At 51.1% G+C, this 19,796-nt stretch overlaps 1 protein-coding gene across 4 annotated transcripts; it reads left to right on the forward strand.

The window, feature by feature from the left end:
- Positions 1-1,589: 1,589 nt before the first annotated feature.
- On the forward strand, positions 1,590-19,412 carry SNX11 (sorting nexin 11). 4 transcript variants are annotated; one of them, XM_032791430.2, is made up of 8 exons: positions 8,025-8,138; positions 8,312-8,769; positions 11,715-11,766; positions 13,164-13,250; positions 14,273-14,373; positions 15,066-15,164; positions 15,529-15,741; positions 18,100-19,412. In XM_032791430.2, the coding sequence occupies exons 3-8, from the start codon at positions 11,743-11,745 to the stop codon at positions 18,227-18,229; spliced, it is 654 nt and encodes a 217-aa protein (XP_032647321.1). In that variant the 5' UTR covers positions 8,025-8,138; positions 8,312-8,769; positions 11,715-11,742; the 3' UTR covers positions 18,230-19,412. The 4 variants fall into 4 exon arrangements, with proteins under 4 accessions (XP_032647320.1, XP_032647321.1, XP_032647323.1 ...); XM_032791429.1 differs by lacking the exons at positions 8,025-8,138; positions 8,312-8,769 and adding an exon at positions 1,590-1,694; XM_032791428.2 differs by lacking the exons at positions 8,025-8,138; positions 8,312-8,769 and adding an exon at positions 10,090-10,345.
- The last annotated feature ends 384 nt before the right edge of the window (positions 19,413-19,796 follow it).

The raw sequence follows: 19,796 nt of genomic DNA on the forward strand, positions 1-19,796 counted from the left end.
CTGAAACAGGAAAGAAAGAGGTCATGGCACCAACCACGTGTGAGGTGCAGGAGGACTGGTTGACCAAGTCAAGGAAAAGGGAGGGAGCTCCTTTTTGTTCCTCTCACTTTAAGCCCTGTAGTTTTGTTTTCTGAGCCTTTAGGGTTCACCCACATTACATTTTCAAGCTTTTCTCTGAAGCCATGAGGGCTAGGAATTTACTTTTTTTTTTTTTACTTTTGTTTTAAATGAAAGCTGAGATTCCCACCTAATCATCATGACAAAAGAATGGGAGTTTGCTACACAACCTATATCCATAGGGGTGGGGAAGGCTGAAAGGGCTGCTGTCCTCTTGTGATATGCAGTGTTGTTGTAGCCATGTTGGTCCCAGCAGTTTAGAGAGACAAGATAGTTGGTGAAAGAGACAAACTTTCAAGCTCGGGAGTGCTCTTCTTCAGGCCTGGGAAATGTACTCAGAGTACAGAGTGGAATAGATACTTCAAGGGACCATTCACAGTGAAGTGGCCTTTGTTAACACCTCTCCAGTCCGGGTGGAAAGGAAAAAGGTGGGCAGGGTTTAAGTGGGTTTAGAGTGTTGTAATAAGGAATAAATGCAGTCAGGGGCGGCTCTAGGTATTTTGCCGCCCCAAGCACGGCAGGCAGGCTGCCTTCGGCAGTTTGCGGGAGGTCCCCGGTCCCACGCGTTCGGCTGCACGCCTGCGGGAAGTCCGCTGAAGCCGCGGGACTAGAGGACTCTCTGCAGGCATGCCGCCGAAGACAACCTGCCTGCTGCCCTCACGGCGACCAGCAGAGCTCCCCCCTGGCCTGCTGCCCCAGGCATGCACTTGGCATGCTGGTGCCTGGAGCCACCCCTGAATCCAGTGTTCCTATTCAGTCCATAATTTTTAGTATCTAGCAAAATTATGAATTTCAGCTCCCAGGTCCATCTTTTGAAGGAGTTGCTTGGGTGTAGTACATGAAAGCTCATGCTGAAATAAATTTGTTAGTCTCTAAGGTGCCACAAGTCCTCCTGTTCTTTTTGCTTTGCTTTCCTTTCCTGACTGTAACCCGCTTTGTAGACAGCACTATGTTGATGGGAGAGCTTTCCCCACTGACATAGCTGTTGCCTCTGTGTGCTCCAAAGCTTGTCTCTCTTCCCAACTGATGTTGGTCCAACAAAAAGATCTTACCTCATCCACCTTGTCCTTGTGTGAAGCTGTTGTACACACAGGGCACCAGGTGACCTCCACAAATAGGTGCATAGGTCAGATTCTGCCTCTTCCTCAGTATGAGGACCTCCTTCCAACCCACCCATACCCCAGTCTCGCCTATGCTCTCTTTTTTCCATCTCTCTCTCTCTCTCCTTGACCTTCCCTCCTTTCTTTCTTGCTTCTCTTCCCTATGTCTTCTTAGCCTCTTTTTTGTCTGCACCAGCCTCTTTCTTTCTTGTCCCCTTTGTCACTGTGTTCGTTCTTTCCTTTTCCTCATCCTATTCTTCCTCATTCTCATCCTACTCTGTTTCTTTCTTTGTTTTTCTCCTCCTACAGGGCGGGGGGAGGTGGAGTCCTGCCTAGGACTGGAACTACGTCTCCCATCCTGCCCCTGGGTTCCACCGGAAGGAGCCCGTGAGCTCTGCTATAAGGGAACGGGAGCTCAGCCCCTCGCCTCTTAAAGGGGCCGCGCCGACACCGGAGACACCTGCCCTGCGGGAAGAGGTGAGGATTCGGGGTAGGGGGGCGGTCTCCAAAGGGTGGGGGGCGAGTGTTGGGGGGCGCTGGTGTGGGGGAGGGAACCGCGTCCAAAATGTGGAGTTGGGGTAAGAGGACGGAAATGGGTCGGGGAGGGACCCATGTCCAAAGAGTGTGGGGAGGGGGCATTGGGGAGGGGAGGGACCCATGTCCAAAGAGTGGGGGGAGGGGGCATTGGGGAGGGGAAGGACCCATGTCCAAAAAGTCGGGAGGAGGGGCCATTGGGGAGGGGAGGGACCCATGTCCAAAAAGTGGGGAGGAGGGACCATTGGGGAGGGGAGGGACCCATGTCCAAAGAGTGGGGGGAGGGGGTATTGGGGAGGGGAGAGAACCATGTCCAAAGTGGAGGTGGGGAAGGGTTGGGGAGAAACCATGTCCAAAGTGCAGTGGGGGGAGAGGGGGCATTGGGGAAGGAACCATGCCCAAAGGGGGGTGGGATTGGGGAGGGGAGAATCATAGATTATTAGAGTTGGAAGGGACCTCAAGAGATCATCTAGTCCAACCCCCTGCTCAAAGTCCAAAGTGCATTGTGGGGAGGGGGGCATCAGGGAGGGGTGGGAACCATGTCCAAAGAGTGGGGGGAGAGCATTGGGGAAGGGAGGGAACCATGTCAAAAGTGGAGGGGGGGAGGAACCATGTCCAAAGTGCGTGGCAGGGGGGAGAGAGGGGGTCTGAGTAGGGGAGGGAACCACCATATTCAAAGTGTGAGGGGGGGGATTTTTCTCATTCTAAAGGTGGGCAGGGGCATCTCTCAAATTCTACAGCTTGCCTGGAATGTAGCCCCCACCCTGCCCCACAGCAGGTCAGCTCAGGGCTGAGACTGCCCACGGGCCTCTCTGGGTGTAGGACAGGCAGTGTATATAAATAGAACCCAAGCCACACAAATAGAAATGAGGCCAGTTAGAGACACTGTGTTACTGTACCAATTCAACTTATTGTCATCACTCCTATTCTGACTAATAGGGAATAACTGCTTGGCTTTGCCTATGAAACCTCCTCCATGGGCCCCAGCTACTTCCCTGCCAATAGCATTGCCAGGCGATAAGTCTACCAGGGCTGGCAGGTTACCTTTTATTGTTAAAATGTCAGCCTGCTAAACAGGATAGCCGGGTTAGTTGGAGTCCTGGATGTTGCACTGAAATAATAAGAGATATATAATGCTTTCAGATAGAAACCGCCTCCTCAGTTCTCCTCCACCTCAACTGCAAATATATGTAGAAAAGGACAGTATTATAGTAACTTTTTTTTTAAAAGCATAAGTTATGGGGTTTTGTATGGTGCAGGTCTGAGGGTGGATTCTAAAAAAGCTCACTATGTTGGTTGCCGACCCTGTTGGAAATATGGGTGAAATCCCACTGAAGTCAATGGTAAACCTCTCATTTCAATGCACCTACAATGAGAGTTTCAGTCAGTCAGAATTAGCACTTCTGAAAGCCTGGACCTTAGTTTCAGTGCTTAAATGAGAGCTGAGCTCTTCTGAAAATCTAGTCCCAATTGTAGGTGTTGAGCCCTGTAAGTTATGGCCCTGGATATCTAGATGGATGCAGCAGTTTGAGGTTACTTCACCAGACAGGAGAGTCAAAGAAGAGTAAAGTCGGTCTTTGAAACCTACACAGTTTAAAAGAGAATCCTGTGCAAAATAGCTTCATCTAAAGGTGACCTGCACAAGGAGGAATGCAATTGGACTTATTCCCTTCTTTTCATGCGAAGTCAACCCAGAAGATTTTCCTTGAAAATCTAGGTCTTATCTAGCTCTTAACCTGGAAGTCTCTGTGCTGACTGGAGTCTTGGTATCCCAGTTAATGTGGGAATTGAGACCTGACTAAATGACGCTGGGGCAGCACCAGGTTAGCTGCACAACTAACCAATATAACTGGTGGGAATTTCTAAACGGATGAGGCCAACGCCTGTATGTGGTATGGAGGAAGAGAGAGTGCCGGTGGTGGAATATTTATTCAGACGGTTTAAAAAACCCCAAGGATTTTGAAACATTTACTCAACAAACACTTGGGAGGAAAGCACATCCTGTCAATTAACGAGGAAGAAGAGGATGAGAGCCCCCAAGGAGATATTTGAGTCAACTAGAAGTTCTCCAGCAAAAGACAAACCAGTGTTCCTTATTTTTAAGGCAAATAAGCCACTTTTAAATTTTTCAGAGGGATGCACCTGACTTCTTCTATACTTCACAACAAAACTAAGGCCTAGCCTATATTCAAGGCTGCACTAGTTGAATTTTAAATCAGTTTAAATACTGATTTAGCTAAACCTAGTAAGGACACCCTTAATCAGCATTGCCAACCACAATTGTTTAAAAATCATGAGTCAGTCATGAGACCAGGTTAAAAATCATGAGATTTAAAGAGAATAAATGTTGGGTTTTTCATTTGGCTTCTGTTTTTTTTGTATCTGTAAGGGTCACATTTTAAAGCATTTTTTCCACAATCATGAGGGCTAGGAACTTTTTAAAAAAAAAAAAAAATTAAAGTTGAAACTCTGTCACATGACTCCAGGAGCTGGGACTTTAAGGGAAAAATCCCAAATATCACACGATTTGGCACCTCTGTTTAATCCAAATTAAAGATGGCAAGGAATCAAATTAAGGTAAATCTACATAAACCGAGTTAAGATAATCCAATTTGAACTTTGTTTAAATAGATTTAAGTGTGTCCGGTGCAACATTGAATAGAGACATGACTCAAAGATGTAACCAAACTTTTTTTTGTAGGTTGTCTTTAAACATATAAAAATGTGATGGCAGTGTCTGAGACCGAAACTTTGCAGCACTGGGAACCTTAAAGTGAAACTGGCTCCAAACAAAAGTGAAACCTATTTCATTTATTTTCCTTGTCCAAGGCGACAAATGCGCCCCTTAACTCCCCCCACCTCCAGAAAACCACCAAACAATAAAGAGCAGAGTGACAAATTGGGTATTAAAAATTTACTTCTAATTTAAGAAGTGCTAGATTTTGTAAAAAGCACGTTTCTAAGCATTCTTAGGTTGAATCCGTCTCTTTAAACTCAGTTGCAGCAAAAACTGGTTTCTATGCCATCTAAACTAGAGTTTCTCTAATGCAGCCATCAGGGGCTTTTCGCGTGGCCACAGCCTCCTGGGTGGTGATGGGCAGGCGTGGAGGGGGGACAAAGCCAGCAAGGGCTGGTCCCTGCCCCCTTCTGGAGCCCCACAAACATTGTAGGAGCAGGTGATCAGTGGGAGTTCTCTACCCTCCTGGGAGCAGTGGGACTCAGGCTTCATCCCTGGGGTGGTGGGTGACGGGCTTTGGCTATGTGGTGCTGGGCTCAATCCCTAAGCCACAGGGCTTCATGCTCTGGCCCCAGGCTCATCCCCCACTATCAGCCTGACCCCTGCTGCCTCCTCCAGCCCTTCATCCAGACCCCCAATTGCCACTGCAACTCCCTCCCCATCCAGGGCTTAATTTGTCCAGTAGCTTGCCCGGAGCTGAGTACGTCTGTTGTGAAAAGTAATTTTAACAAATATCACTTTTCACAGTAGCAGACTTATTAGCTAGCAAGTCTAAAGAAAAAAAAAATCAACCAAAAAAGCAAAACATGCAAAGCACCTTATTTGTGTTTCTGTTCTGTTTAGGTCAAGTAAAGAATAGAGACAATTGTAGGTTATTTTGTCTGCGCCCCCCCCCCCAAGTCAATCTACATAAATGAATTACAATGATTTAGACATGTACATGTGCATATTCATTTGTTTTTCCTAAAGTTAATTAAGTATTTTAGGAAAAATTGTCACAGCCGCAAAATTTGTTGAGAACCCCTGCAGAATAAGACCGCTGTATTCTGAATCAGAGCTTAATCCATTGCTGACTCAGATAGTACCAGCATATGGAGTCGATCAGAAATCGCCTCCCGTGTAGACAAGTCCTAAATAATCTGTCTTGATCTTCACTCACTCTTATTTCTCAGGCTCCTGGCTGATTTGGGCCATTCAGTTGCTGGAAAATTGAATTCTTCCTTCCAATTCTGTGCCGTTCCATTAGGCACATTTTGATTCTCCTCTTCCCCTCGTGTGTGTTTCTAACCTAGCTAAGCCAACAGGAGATCAGACTAGATGATCATGATGGTCCCTTCTGGCTTTATGAGATTATGAGAAGAGGGCTGATGCTTTTAAACTACTTTGTGTGCAAGAGTGTTAACCAAGCATCTCTGAGGAGGAGAGAGAACACAGGGGATGCGCCATCTGGGGCTGGTTCTAATCTGTTTTGATTTGTTCCTCCTCACCATAGTATCTGGGCACCTTCCATTACTGCATTGACTAACATCTCTCATGTGTGGTCTGTTCTGTCTCTCATCCTCTCCCTCGGGGGAGACCTGTGGATGCAGCACCTTGTTTGTTCAAATGGCCAGCACTCAAAATTGGGGCTGTATTTCCAGACATACTTTGCACCCAGCAGCTCCCATTGTAGTATCTAGGTGCTGAGCATTTCTGGAAATCTGGCCCTTATTTAGGGGCCTAAGTGGAAAGAGCCTGGTAAGGCGGAAGGGAATAGGTGGAAGGGGACTTCTCCTGTGTGAGGAGAACTTTCTGCTTTGGTAGCCTGACACAAATCGCAAAGGGTGCGGGGGTGAGGTGACATCTTTTATTGGACCAGCTTCTGTTGGTGAAAGAGTTTTCCAGCTTAGGGTATGGGTACACTACACACCTTCTAGTGACACAGCTGTGCCGTTACAGCCTTGCCACTCAAAGCCGCGCAGCGTGGCTGCTGTTTGTCAGCAGGAGAGAGCTCTCCTGCGGACAAAAAAATTCTACCCCCCACGAGCGGCAGTGGCTTTGTCAGCAGGAGAGCACTCCTGCCAATAAACTGCTGTTCACACCAGCGCTTTTCGTTGGTAAAATTTGTGTTGGGGGGGGGGGGGGCCTGTGGTTTGTGTTTTTTTAACACCTCTGAACGACAAAAGTTTTGCTGACAAAGTGCCAGCGTAGACATTCCCTTGCACAGAGCTCTTCAGGCCAGCGAAAGGTACTCAGTGTCACAACTGAATACAAGATAGAGCAGATTAGAGCAGGGATCCCCAATGTGGTGCCCGTGGGTGCCATGGCGCCCACTGGGGCATCCATGTGCACCTGCCTACTGGCCGCTGGACAAGCAGCCGCCGAAATGCCGCTGAGAAGTGGCAACGTCAAGAAGCGCTACCGCTGAAATACCACCAAATTTCGGTGGCGACGCCTCTTGACGTTGCTGCTTCACGGCGGCATTTCGGCAGCTGTTTGTCCAGCAGCCACGGTCCTTGGCAGCTAGTCATCCGGCACCTGCCCCACGGAAAAGGTTGGGGACCACTGGTTTAGAGTAAGTAGTTAACACATTTCAAGGGAATTTTCATGGTGAAGTGGCCTAACACCTCTCCAGAAGAAGCAGGGGGCCGGGATAGTGGATTTTAGAGATTGGTATAAACAGCCATAAATCCAGTGGCTATTCAGTCCATGATTTTTCGTATCTAGCAAAGTAATGAATTTAAGCGCCCAGGCTCATCTTTTGAGAGTGCTGTGCAGGTTTCCTTTGAGGATGAGGACTGAGAGGTCAGATATGGAGTGATCACTGTGTGGAAAGTGTTCACCCACAATTTATACCAGGGCCGGCTCCAGGCACCAGCGCGGCAAGCAGGTGCTTGGGGTGGTCAACAGAAAGAGGCGGCACATCCGGCCCTTCGGCAGCAGGTCCCTCAGTCCCTCTTGGAGGGAAGGACCAGCCGCTGAATTGCTGCCGAAGAATGAAGCGGTGCAGCAGAGCTGCCGCTGATGGCGGCTCCCCCCCGCTGCTTGGGGCAGCAAAAACGCTGGAGCCAACCCTGATTGATATGGTGTTTTAGTCTTGTATGATTTTCTTTTTTTTTCTGGGCAAGTTCATTCGAGAGCATAGTGATTCTTGGTTCACGCACCTAGTTGTTGTTGGGGCATTTGGTGTACTGCGGGTGGTACCCCACATGTTGTGAGAGGCATGTGTGAGATCCAGGGATCTTGCAAGGTGTGTTGATCATCATAACAGTGGAGATATGTCTACAGGTTTTGCATCTGCTGTTCTGGCAAGACCTGGTCCTGCTTTGAGTTGGTGTGCACTAGTCTGTGGGGAGCTTGCTTCTGATGATGATCGTAGAGAGGTTAGGGTGGTGTTTTGAAGGCCAGAAGAAGGATTCAGGAGGCATTTTTGTTGTAGATGTGGTTCCCATTAAGCATAGGGTTCCAGTGCGGGGTGGTGGGTGACAGACAGGGATGGGTAGTTGGAGTGAGTTTTATTTCTGTATTGAAGCAGGTTCAGGGCATTGGAGTGGCACATTGCAGAATGTGCTCTACTTCTCTGGCGGAGCGTCCTTGGTTGGTGTCTTTCTCTCATCAACAGAAGTTGGCTCAAGAAAAGATATTCCCATACACACCTTAACACCTTCAAGGTGGGTATCCTGGATTTCTCTCCCTATGACAGGAGAGGTGAAAATGGGTCACTTCACCTTGCATGGTCTCTTGAAATATGTGCTAACTACCTATGCTAAATAATCTGTTGCACCTTGTATTTAGCTGTGACACTGAGTACACTTCCCAGACCTCTTGTGTCTCTTACCAACAGAAACTGGTCCAACAGAAGGTATTACTTCACCCACCCTGTCTCGCTAATATTCTGGGACCAACATGGCTGCAACAACACTGCATACAAAGCCATAAATCCATCCCTCAAAACCGTCTACAAACAATCCAGCTGGAAGAGGTGAAGCCAGGATGCCCCGGGCAGGCTCAGCCCTCCAGCTGCCCCGATAAGTGGCTCAGATGTGTCTGCAATATATAAAGCAAGCTGAACTGGTTTAAGAGCCTTATCTCTGAAATCTGCAGGGTCCCACTGGCTGGACTGTTGCCACAATTTGTTGTTTTATCTGTTTCTCTTCAAGCTATTGAGAGCGAAAGCTAATTATGTTGCAGAACAGGTATTGCAGACAGCTTAAGTCAGAAGCATTTAATGGTGCATCAAATCGACTGAGGCCATCCAGTACAACTTGGAGGGATGCAGCAAAGGAAGTGGTTTGTGTGATGGTAATGTGCTAATATCTCTGCTATGTAACTTAATTGTTGAAGCTTGGTGACTAATAATACCAGGGCCTCCTTTGGCACCTCTTATTTAGGGCTTTCCAAGTACTTTACAAAAATTAATTAACCCTGTACTGGGAAGAAGATGGGTGTTGCTATTGGTGTTTACAGCACCATGGAGTCTGATTTCTGATGGGCTCCTTTGTGCTCCCACAACACAAATGATGAATATAATTACAAATGGGGAAGGAATCTGCGGCTTGCCCAAGGTGTGTCAGTGCACCAGGAGAGCTGGAAATAGATGTGCAGTCTCTCGCTCTAACCACTAGATGACACTGCCTCCACTGTATAGCTTATCAAGACAACTTGGGAGGCTGGCTTTTTGGATTCTACCACCCAGGTTAAAGTGAGGAGTCCTTGCGGCACCTTAGAGACTAACAAATTTATTTGGGCATAAGCTTTCGTGGGGATAAAACCCACTTCATCAGATGCATCTGATTAAAGTGTGATCCTTCCTCAGAGGTTACATTGATGTTGGCAAAACATGAAATTGAAGCAGATATATTGTGATAAGACTGAAAACTTGGGGGTAGGAAGCTGTAAACCTTCAGAAGATGGGATCTATGTTTGCCCCTTTTTTTGCCACAATCTCATCAGCGTGATTACAAGAACTAGGGGTCACCAAATGAAATTAACAGGCAGCAGGTTTAAAACAAACAAAAGGAAGTATTTCGTCACACAATGCACAGTCAATCTGTGGAACTCCTTGCCAGAGGATGTTGTGAAGGCCAAGACTATAACAGGGTTCAGAAAAGAACTATATAAGTTAATGGAGGATAGGTCCATCAATGGCTATTAGCCAGGATGGGCAGAGATGGTGTCCCTAGCCTTTGTTTGCAAGAAGCTGGGAATGGGCGATAGGGGATGGATCACTTGATGATTCCCTGTTCTGTTCATTCCGCTTGGGGCACCTGGCACTGGCCACTGTTAGAAGGCAGGACGCTGGGCTAGATGGACCTTTGGTCTGACCCAGTGTGGCCGTTCGTATGTTTGCTAGGCTGAGTTGAGTTTTTATTATGGTGAACTTCAAAAATCAGTCAAGTTCCCAGCATGGGGAGTGAATGAAAGTTACAGCTGTTTTAAGAAGATAACTTCCTCTGTGGTCTAGCAAAAGGTGAGACCATCTTCAGCCATTCTCCTGTGTGCACACACATCCAGGACCTAATGAATCCAAACAGGCTTACATTTCTCTGCCTGCAGGGAAACAGCCACAAATGTACGAGAACTGGGTGGAACTGACCTGTCCTTTCAACTGATCTCTCTTGGTTTTTGAAGAACTGAACTAATGTCCTGTCTGATCACCAATTATTACATGCTGCGTGTTACTGCAACACCCGGGACACCATTGTGTTAGGCACGGTACAAACACACAGCACGAAGGCTCTTTCTGGCTATTTAACCTAGCCATAAAGGCAGACTAGGTGGCAGAAGTACCAGTTATCTTGGAGGGGAAATATCCTACATACTCCCTGGCACAGGCTGAAAATCTAGTGATGCTGACTCAACCCTCCACCTTTCCAAGGTAAAGTAAGAGAGTCCACACAAGCCATTTGGACTGGACCTTAAAAGCAGGGGTCCTCTCTGCCCTTCGTGGCCAAAGATCCTGGGTCACCCTTCCTATGAAAGGGCTTTTGCTTAAAATGACCTCTGTTACTATCGTGCTGCGAAAAATCGAGACGGGACAGGACGGAGTGGGGTGGGGTAATAGAAGCCTATATAACAAAAATACCCAGAAATTGGGACTGTCCCTATAAAATCAGGACATCTGGTCACCCTACCTGAACCTCTCTAAGCACTTGTCTTCCTGTACCGTGCTAGAGCAGTGCAGCTGTAGCACTTTAGTGAAGCTGCTCCTCCGCTGGCGGGAGAGCGTCTGTTGGTGCAGTTAATCCGTCTCCCTGAGAGGTGGTAGCAGCTCTCCCATTGCCATGGCGCTGCCCACACGGGGGGATAGGTCGGTATAACTACGTCACGCTGGTTGTTTATTTTTCATACCCCTGTGCGAGGTGTTGATGCCAACGTAGGTCTGTAGTATAGAGCTGGCCTGAGTTGTAGCCTTTCCGATGCAGGACTCTGGTGACGGTGGGGGAACTCCCTTTGCAGGAGATCAGCACCTTTGTTAGCTTAGTCTGATGGCCTCTGTCTGTAACACGGCAACTTCTGAACGTGGGGTCTGATCAATTCCACATGGTTCTAGGCATCCATGGGTGGAACCGTATTGATTTGGGGTGGGGGGGAAATTGGGACTGTACAGAGCCCTTGTCAACCCTTTAGCAGATGCAGAGCTTCAAGCACCGCTGCAAACAGGCTGTAGATCAAAGAACTGGCTGAGCATGGCACCCATTACCGCCTTTCGGTAGAACACCACCCTATCTCAGCTCTCCCTGTCCTCCCAATGGTTTAGCATGTTGACACCCTGACTGACTAATCTCCCAGCCAGAAGAGAAGTAACAATGGTGGGGGAAGGGGATGGGGACATGGAGGACCCTGGCATTGGGGGGGAAGCAGAATAAGGGTGCACACAGCTGTGGGACTGAGCAGGGGGAAAATGGGGTATCCTGGTGTGGAGGGTAAGAAGGTTTGGGGGAGGGATAGCTTAGTGGTTTGAACATTGGCCTGCTAAACCTAAGGTTGTGAGTTCAATCCTTGAGGGGGCCATTTAGGGAACTGGGGTAAAAATCTGTCTGGGGATTGGTTCTGCTTTGAGCAGGGGGTTGGACTAGATGACCTCCTGAGGTCCCTTCCAACATTGATATTCTGTGACTCTAGAATGGGGCGAGGAGGCATCACCTCCAACTGAACATGTGAGCCTGTAACTAGTCCAGGCACCTTTAGCTTTGTGTCAGATCTGCTCCATCTAACTGAGGGTCTGTTTGTTTTCATCTGGACAGATGCTTCCCTCTGGGCTCTGGCTGTAGGATGTTGGAGAATCAAGAGCAAGAAGTAAGGCTCTCCCGAGTTTCTGCCGTTTTCTGTTCCATGTTTTGGGGGCTGGCAGGTTGGGGGACATATGGAGCCTTTGAATTCAGCCAAAAATCAAACCATAGTGGTGAGCAAGTTAGCGCTACCAAAGCTGGAGCTACACATGGGGGTGGGAAGAGGTAGAGAACCCTTAACTGGTACACAAGGGAATAACATGAAGAGTTTTAGGGCTTGGCTACACTTGGAAATGTGCAGCACTGGGAGTTACAGCTGTGGTCGTACAGCTGTGTAGGAACAGCGCTGCAGTGTGGCCACACTGACAGCTACCAGCGCTGCAGTGTGGCCGCATTTGCAGTGCTGTTGGGAGTGGTGCATTGTTGGCAGCTATCCCAGCGTTCAAGTGGCTGCAACGTGCTTTTCAAAAGAGGGGGGTGGGGTGGAGTGTGACAGGGAGTGTGGGGGAGACAGAGAGAGTGGATTTTTGGAGCTGACAGCTCCCTGCCTTGCAAATTCTGGCCATTTCCCCCACCCCTCTCTCAATCACTCTTAAATGCAAAAAGGCTTCAGACCAGATAAGCAGCTTCTCCAATGGACTCCCTCCCCACCCCTCTCTTATTCACTAAATGCAAATTATGCACTCCTAAATAGCCTTCAGATCACATAAGCAGCTGCTCAACAGGGACTCCCCTCTGTCCTCAAACAAACAGCCGTGAACATTCCAAAGCAATTTCCCTGCCCCGGCTCGCTTGCTTGCTGGAGCAAAGAGCAGCTGTGTTTGTTTTTTAGAGCCTGTCTTCAGCCATTCTTCCGGTTTGTTGTAGACAGGAATTCTGGGATACCTCTTAATACCCTGGAGGCCAATAACAGTGCTGTTGGTGTCCACACCTGATGAGCAGCGCTGCATCACCAGCGCTGGAATCGCTACACCCCAATCAGATCACGTGTTCAGCCAGCGCTGCAGCCAGGGAGTTGCAGCGCTGGCTGGGCTTTGTAAATGTGTACACAGAGTGAGTTGCAGCGCTGTAACCCCTTCATCAGCGCTGCAACTCTCCAGTGTAGCCAAGCCCTTAGAGGATCAGGTATGGGGATTATAGGGGTGATCAGGGCTGGAGCTGTCTGCCTAGCATGGCTGCAGCAGCATGGGCCTTTAAGGGTAGGATGGGGTGGGAAGATTATAGTTTGAGGAATCACCAGGTAGAACGAACCTCAGAGTATGGCTGGGACACTTCCCCTTCAAAGTCTGGTGCTCCTGGTACCTAGCTTCTCCAAGGCAGCACCGCTTGCCTGTTCCTGCCACTTGTAGACCTTGCTGCCAGCTGTTCTCTGCTGTGGGTTACAGCTGAGTGACAGGAAGTCAGGATAGGATGGGGCTGCTGTGAACATCTACTTGGAGTTAGGCAACATTTCTCTGCCCTCAGGAGCTGACCACGGTGCGTGTTCAGGACCCTCGGCTCCAGAATGAAGGCTCTTGGAATTCCTATGTGGATTATAAAATCTTCCTCCATGTAAGTGCAGAGCGGCTCTGGGGGACGGCAGGAATGGAGCTGAGTCTGACACCGCACCGCGCTGTCGCCTCTCCCCAGTGAAAAGTGGGTGTAAAACGCTACCTCTCAATCTGGCATCTCTTGGCAGTGGTTTGAGATGGTGCAGGGTCCTGGACAATCAGAGCCCCAGGGCCTCTGCACTCCAACCAGTTCAAATCCCAGCATGGTCCACTCCACCCCTCCGGCAGGATTCTGATGTGTAGAGCTTGCTTAGTCCTGTATGGTTATCGGTGCTTTAACTAGTTGATCTTTCCATCATCTCTCACTCCCCCTTCTCTGCAAGCACCTATCTAGACCAGTGGTTCTCAACCAGGGGCCCAGGACCCCCTGGGGGGCCACAAGCAGAGCCAGCATTAGACTCACTGGGACCCAGGGCAGAAAGCCAGAGCCCCGCTGCATGGGGCTGAAGCCTGGGGCCCTGAACCCTACTGACCAGGGCTGAAACTGAAGCCTGAACAACTTAGCTTGGCAGGGCCCCCTGTGATGTGGGTCTCCAGGTAATTGCTCTGTTTGCTATCCCCTAACACCGGCCCTGGCTTTTATATGCAGAAAACCAGTTGTGGCACAGCTGGGCTGTGGAGTTTTTATAGGATGTTAGGCTCACAAAGGAAAAGGCGGAGAACCCTGATCTAGGGAATTAAATGATCCCTAGCCCCTTGGTGTCAGAGCAAGTTCCAGCAGCAAGTTGGGGCCATGATTAGAGCAGCTCCAGGCCCTCAGCTCCATGTTCAGGCCATGAAACCATGCCGCACCCTCACTCGTTTGCACGTGAAGTCCTGCTGCTCCTCCTGACCTCAAAAGATTGGCTTGGACTCTCCGCTTGCAACTTAATACCATGTTCTGGTTCAGATCAGAACATTCCCCTTGAAGCTCAGGACAGCAGGACCTTATGGGAAGAATGAGCTGGCATTGAAGGGAGATCTGTGCCCCCCTACAGGGAGCCACCTCTGACCTTTCCCATCTTCCTGCGTCTCGTTTCACAGACCAACAGCAAGGCCTTTACTGCCAAGACCTCGTGTGTGCGCAGACGGTACCGCGAGTTCGTGTGGCTGAGGAAGCAGCTCCAGAAAAACGCTGGCTTAGTGTGAGTGTGAAATTCCTCCTCCGCCTTCCTGGTGCCAGATGCCAACTTACCCAACACCTCTGTGCTAAGGGGATCCTGACCCTCCGTAGGATAAGGCATTATAGACAGAAGAGAGCAGAGGCAATAGAAATTGGCCCAAAGGGTTGGCTGCACCCACAGATTCTAAGTCAGGTGAGCTGGGTTCATAGAATATCAGGGTTGGAAGGGACCTCAGGAGGTTCTAGTCCAATCCCAAGCTCACAGCAGGACCAACCCCAACTAAATCATCCCAGCCAGGGGTTTGTCAAGCCGGGCCTTAAAAACCTCTAAGGAAAGAGATTCCACCACCTCCCTAGGGAACCTATTCCAGTGCTTCACCACCCTCCTAGTGAAATAGTGTTTCCTAATATCCTAATTCTAGTAAATGTGACCGGGGGTCAGTCACGTGGAGTGAGCGAGTGCCCAGCACCAAAGCAAAGGCCTCCCTGGGCAGTCTCTTGCTTGCAGAGGATGGAGGGGTGTCTAACACTCTAGCTGGCTGTTCCCAGGCCCAGGACTGCTACGATTGCCCCAGGTTGGCGGTGGGTGAAAACGCGCTCTTGCTGTTTGCATGAGGCCGGCTCCGAGCTGCTTCTCCCACCAGGTCTGTCCCACGTCACCTCGTTCCGTCTGTGAATACCGAGCTGTTTCCTTCCTCTGCTCTGTTCCCTCAGGCCTGTCCCAGAGCTGCCAGGGAAATCCACCTTCTTTGCAGGCAGCACCGATGAGTTCATTGAGAAACGGAGACAGGGGCTCCAGCAGTTCCTGGAGAAGTGAGTGGAAGGGATGCAGCTCTCCCACACGGCTGGCTTGGTGCCTGAAATGGGTCAGGGGCTATTTCACCCCAAAGCCCTGCTTCCCAGCAGGAAAGAAGGCTGCCTACCGGCTCCATTCCTCCAGGCTTGAGGGTGGTGTTTGTCTGGGGTCAGAGAAGAATGTTCCCGCTAGGGAGCCTGAGCTGAGGGGGTAATACTGGCTTTTGGAGTGGTGGGGTTGAGGGGGGATGAAAATGCTCACTACCACCTTCAGCAGGATCCTCCCCTGCCCTTGCTGTCTACCAGCCCCTGTGGCTGGTATGCAGGCCTGGGGGGCTATACCACATTCTGCATTGTCCCCTTGCTTCCTGTCTCTCTCCAGGGTCGTGCAGAACGTGGTCCTCCTGTCAGACAGCCAGTTGCATCTCTTCCTGCAGAGCCAGCTGTCGGTGCCCGAGATCGAGGCGTGCGTGCAGGGTCAGAGCCCCCTGACCGTCACAGACGCCATCCTCCGCTACGCCATGTCGAACTGCGGCTGGGTGCAGGAAGAAGACACCCGCCCTGTGCTCGTGGCGGGGGCAGAACTCTATGGCAGGTACTGGGAGCAAGCTGAGGGACTCGTGGGTTGAATGCAGTGAGCGCGATAGCTGGAACTAGGCTAAGAACCAAGCCCCTTTCCATGCTTGCAGCTGATCCGTGCTAGCTAGACCAGAGCTGGAAAATGGTTGGAACCTGGCTGTGGCCTCTCCAGAGAGCCCGTAACATGGCTATGGGCCTTACCGCAACTTAGCCACTGCATCAGCTGTTGTACCATGTGGGGTCTAATGGGCTTGGTCCGATCCTCCCAAAGAACACACCACATCCAAATAGGGACGTGGCTTTAATTCACACGATCCCCAGCCCCTACCGGCTCCTGAGCGCCCCAGGACTCATCACGGCCTGCTTGGAGGATTTCTCCACGTCGTGTGCCATCTGCTCGGAAGGAGCAGTCCAGAGTCCCATCGCTGCTCTGTGCTCACCAGGGGCCTCCGGCACATCGTGCATCCTTTCATCAGTAGCAAAGGTGTCGCGGTCTGGAGTTATGGGGCCACATGTTCCGAAGGGCTCGGCTCCCCTTTGGGCACCAAAACAAGCATATGCTTCCTTCTTGACACTCCCTGGAGCCCCCACCTGACTCAACTAATACCCACTTCCCTTGCCTTTTCTCCTACCGCACAGCTGGGCTCGCACAGCCTGGTGTAGGCCCACGGCAAACCCAGACTGTGTCCCGAGCATTTCAGACTGGCAAGGGTGAGGAATGATTGTCATTCTCCAGTGGAAAAGCTGCCTTGTGGCTGAAGTGGTTCTGCCCGGGAGAGTCACCTCCACCTTCCTTGTTGGAGAAGAGGATGTTGTGACACTAGGAGCCTCTGAGAGGGGAGGAATCCTGGAAGGGGAAAGGACACTGCCAGACAAGCTCCTGTGTGTTTTCCACCACCCCCCCCCCGGCCACAGCAATAGATCTTATAACAGGAAAAGTGTCTTGTGCTCAGGATTTGTCCCAATTTCCATCACTCAGTGAGACAGTTTCTGCAGCCTGCCAGCTGCCCTTCTCCTCTAGGGGGAGTAGTTGGGTTGGGGTGCTAGATCTCACGCCACAGGCACCTACAGTAGAATCTCTCTAAGCCTCCGGTGTGATGTGGGGGGAGCCACTCCCATCCCCTCAACTCTGAGCAACCTTTCAATAGAGAAGCGCTGTGGTGCAGCCTCTTGCAAGACCTCAAGGCACCTGTCTCCAGGGGACATAGGTGCTGAGAATACTTTTTATTCCGCTGCCCTCCAAGCCCACTGGGTCCTATGCACCAGCAGCCCTGAGGAGTGGAGACGTGTTTCTCACCCTGGCCAAAGGGAGGGGAGGTGAATCGAGCCATGACAGGATTGTCGTCCTAGGCTGCTACGCAAATGAACCCAGTTGCATTGCTTGTGTGTTCCCTTGCTAATTAACCAAATGCTTTAATTGGTGCTGGGTCCCCCTACGCCAGTTAGGAAGACCCTGGGGTAGGCTCAGCCCAGGTTTAGCAGAGATTCCTTGTGCCCCTCCGGCTGGATCCTTTAACCTGGGAGTCCGTTTCTGGCTCTGAAGATCATGCCCGGTGCAGCGTCTCTCTCCTGGTTTTAAATAGCAGGAGAAGAGGCGTGGGTGGGCTCCAGCATGAGACCCGTGGTTTAAGAAAGCCCTTCTGGTTTAAGGAAGGGTTTGGAATGGGCGCAGTGAGCTGGGCTTAGGGGTAGGTATCCAGGCAGCTTGGCAGGCTACACACTTCGCTGGCTCAGCTGCCAATGCTCTAAGCCCCTCCCTGGTGACTCCTGTCCTGGCCGCAGGGAGGGATTCTCCCATCTCTTCCCCTTCCCCTTCCCCTCTTCGCAGAGGGCTCTGTGCTGCTTTTGGTGGATGAGGATGCCGGGAAGCGGGTGGTGGTGCAGGGGCATGTGAGGCTGGAGGAGGGGAGCAGCTGGCTGGCTGAGCTGGCTCCACCTGTACTGCTCCTTGGGCCAGCTGCAGAAGAGGCTCCTGTGGAAGCACGGAGAAGAGGCTGCAGGCAGATGGGGGCAGGTGGCTGAAAGGAAGCAGCCTGCTGCTCTCTCCCCGCTCCACAGGAGCACTGGTGCAGAGGTGGATCTGGAGTAGGGCAACTTTCCCAGCCCCCTGCTGCTCCTCCAAGGATTGCTGGGGTCAGGGGCCAGGCTTCAGAGCACTCAGGTCCTAGTGCTGCCGGCAGCTTGGCCCCAGCACTCACAGGTGCCCAGGGTAAGGTGGCACGAGCAAGGTGCTCATGCAACTCCTCTGTCAGTGGCTCATTGCTCCAGGCTGTTACGTGGGGCAGGATGCGTGTGTAGCTCGGGAGAGCTGGGGCTGTGCATCTTGCCTGGAACCCCTCTTCCTTCTCGACTCTCTTGTGCCTTCTCTTCATAGCTGTGCTGGTCTCGGAAGCCCCCCTGTTCGGAGCTGCCTGAAACCCCCTTCGCGCTGGAGCGGCTTCGGCATGGAAGACAACCACTCGGATAGCCTGGATTCTCCTACGGAGCAGCCGGAGACGGAGTAAGCAGCACAAAGGATATTGTACACCCTGTCTGGGAGCAGCGGCTCTTGCTCTGCGGAGAGCCGAGGATGGCAGCTGAGTGGCTCCTGTTGGTGCAGGATTGGGACCCTGCATGGCACGTGGTCTTCAGCCTCAGCCCCTCTACTCCCAGCAGCTTGTGACCACTTCCTGCCACCTCTGGACGGTCCTCTTATGAGGCAGGTGCTGGGTGAAGACACAACTGAGCTGTACAAAAAGGGAACCAGTGCTTAGCAGAACCTAAGGTTGTTACTCCTCAGGGCTGTGGCATGCTCTTGTGGGGGGAATGATAGTATTGGGGATGGGGGCTGCTTGAAACAAAAGCCAGCTCCCTTGCTCTTAGCTTGATCCTCTGTCCCCTTGGAGCTGGGTCATGGAGGCAGATGCTCATCATTGCAGAGATCCTCCTGGAAAGATGTTGTCTGGATCCCTGGGCTGAGCTGCTGTCCCTCCTTGCCCAGCAGCAGATCAGTCAGTTGTCCCAGCAACACCCAGTGGATTCTCGTTCCTAGAACTAGAATTCAGTCTTTGTAGCATTCTGCTCTGAAAAACCAACGGCCACGTAGGCTTTGCATGGCCCAGAGCCACATTTAAACAGCTGCTGTGGGGAGGCCTCCCCTCAGCTGTACTGAGCCAGAAACTCACACGTTGGGTCCTCCACACCTGGGTCCTCCTGGCCCAGCTCATCATGCAAGCTGCATGCAGCTGGAATGAGCCAGTGAGCTTTCCCTGGGGTTTCTACATTGCAAGATTGATTCCTCCATTGCGGTAGAGCTGGGGGAATGTGTTGTGGGACATTGAAGTCAGAAGGTTGGTTGTGCTCTTCTTTTGTGTGGGACACCCCTCAAGCTCGGCTTCCCTGCAGGAGAACAGACCTTTTGGCTAACCCAAACCTGCCCGAGCCTAACAGCCAACTGGAGCTGAAGAGGGCAAAGGGTGGGGATCCCTGTAGCCAACCATGAGGGAGCAGAACCAAAGAAAGAATCCCTTAGTAAAGAATGGGCAATCCCACACTGCAGCTATCACCAGGACCCCGGCTTGCAGCCTGTCGGGTCCATTTACTCTGCTGCTCCGCAGGCCTTTCCACCAGCCCATCCTCTGGCATTGGCATGACTCAGAAGGCAGAGCTGAGGTGCTCTGGCCTGCAATAAATGTGAAGTGCACGAGACACTGGGTGCTGGTGATTTTATGTCTGGCAGGGTGGGGAAGAGACCAGGAGGGACCCAGGCAGAGCAGGGAGGTCTAATCACAAAGTGATCATGTTAGGGGAAAAAAAAATAATGGGGTGTGGTGGAGGAGCAGAGGGGCTTGGTTTCTAGGGTGCATGCATGTGGCTTTGGAGCGGGAGGGACACAGTTGTGCAGGCTGGCACTGATCCTGCCAGCCCCTCTCCATATACTGCTGCACAGCAGCCCTTGCTCCTTCCCTCAGCACAGTTATGTCCTTTCTGGTGCTCCTTCCTTGGGCCATGGCAGCGGGCTGAAAACAAGCAGGGGCCATAGAGAAGAGCGGAGCGGCTGCCTGCTCAGCTGGCATCTGGTGGTGGCCAAGC

Source organism: Chelonoidis abingdonii, chromosome 21 (genome assembly GCF_003597395.2).
Source record: "Chelonoidis abingdonii isolate Lonesome George chromosome 21, CheloAbing_2.0, whole genome shotgun sequence".
Classification (NCBI taxonomy): Eukaryota; Metazoa; Chordata; order Testudines; family Testudinidae; genus Chelonoidis; species Chelonoidis abingdonii.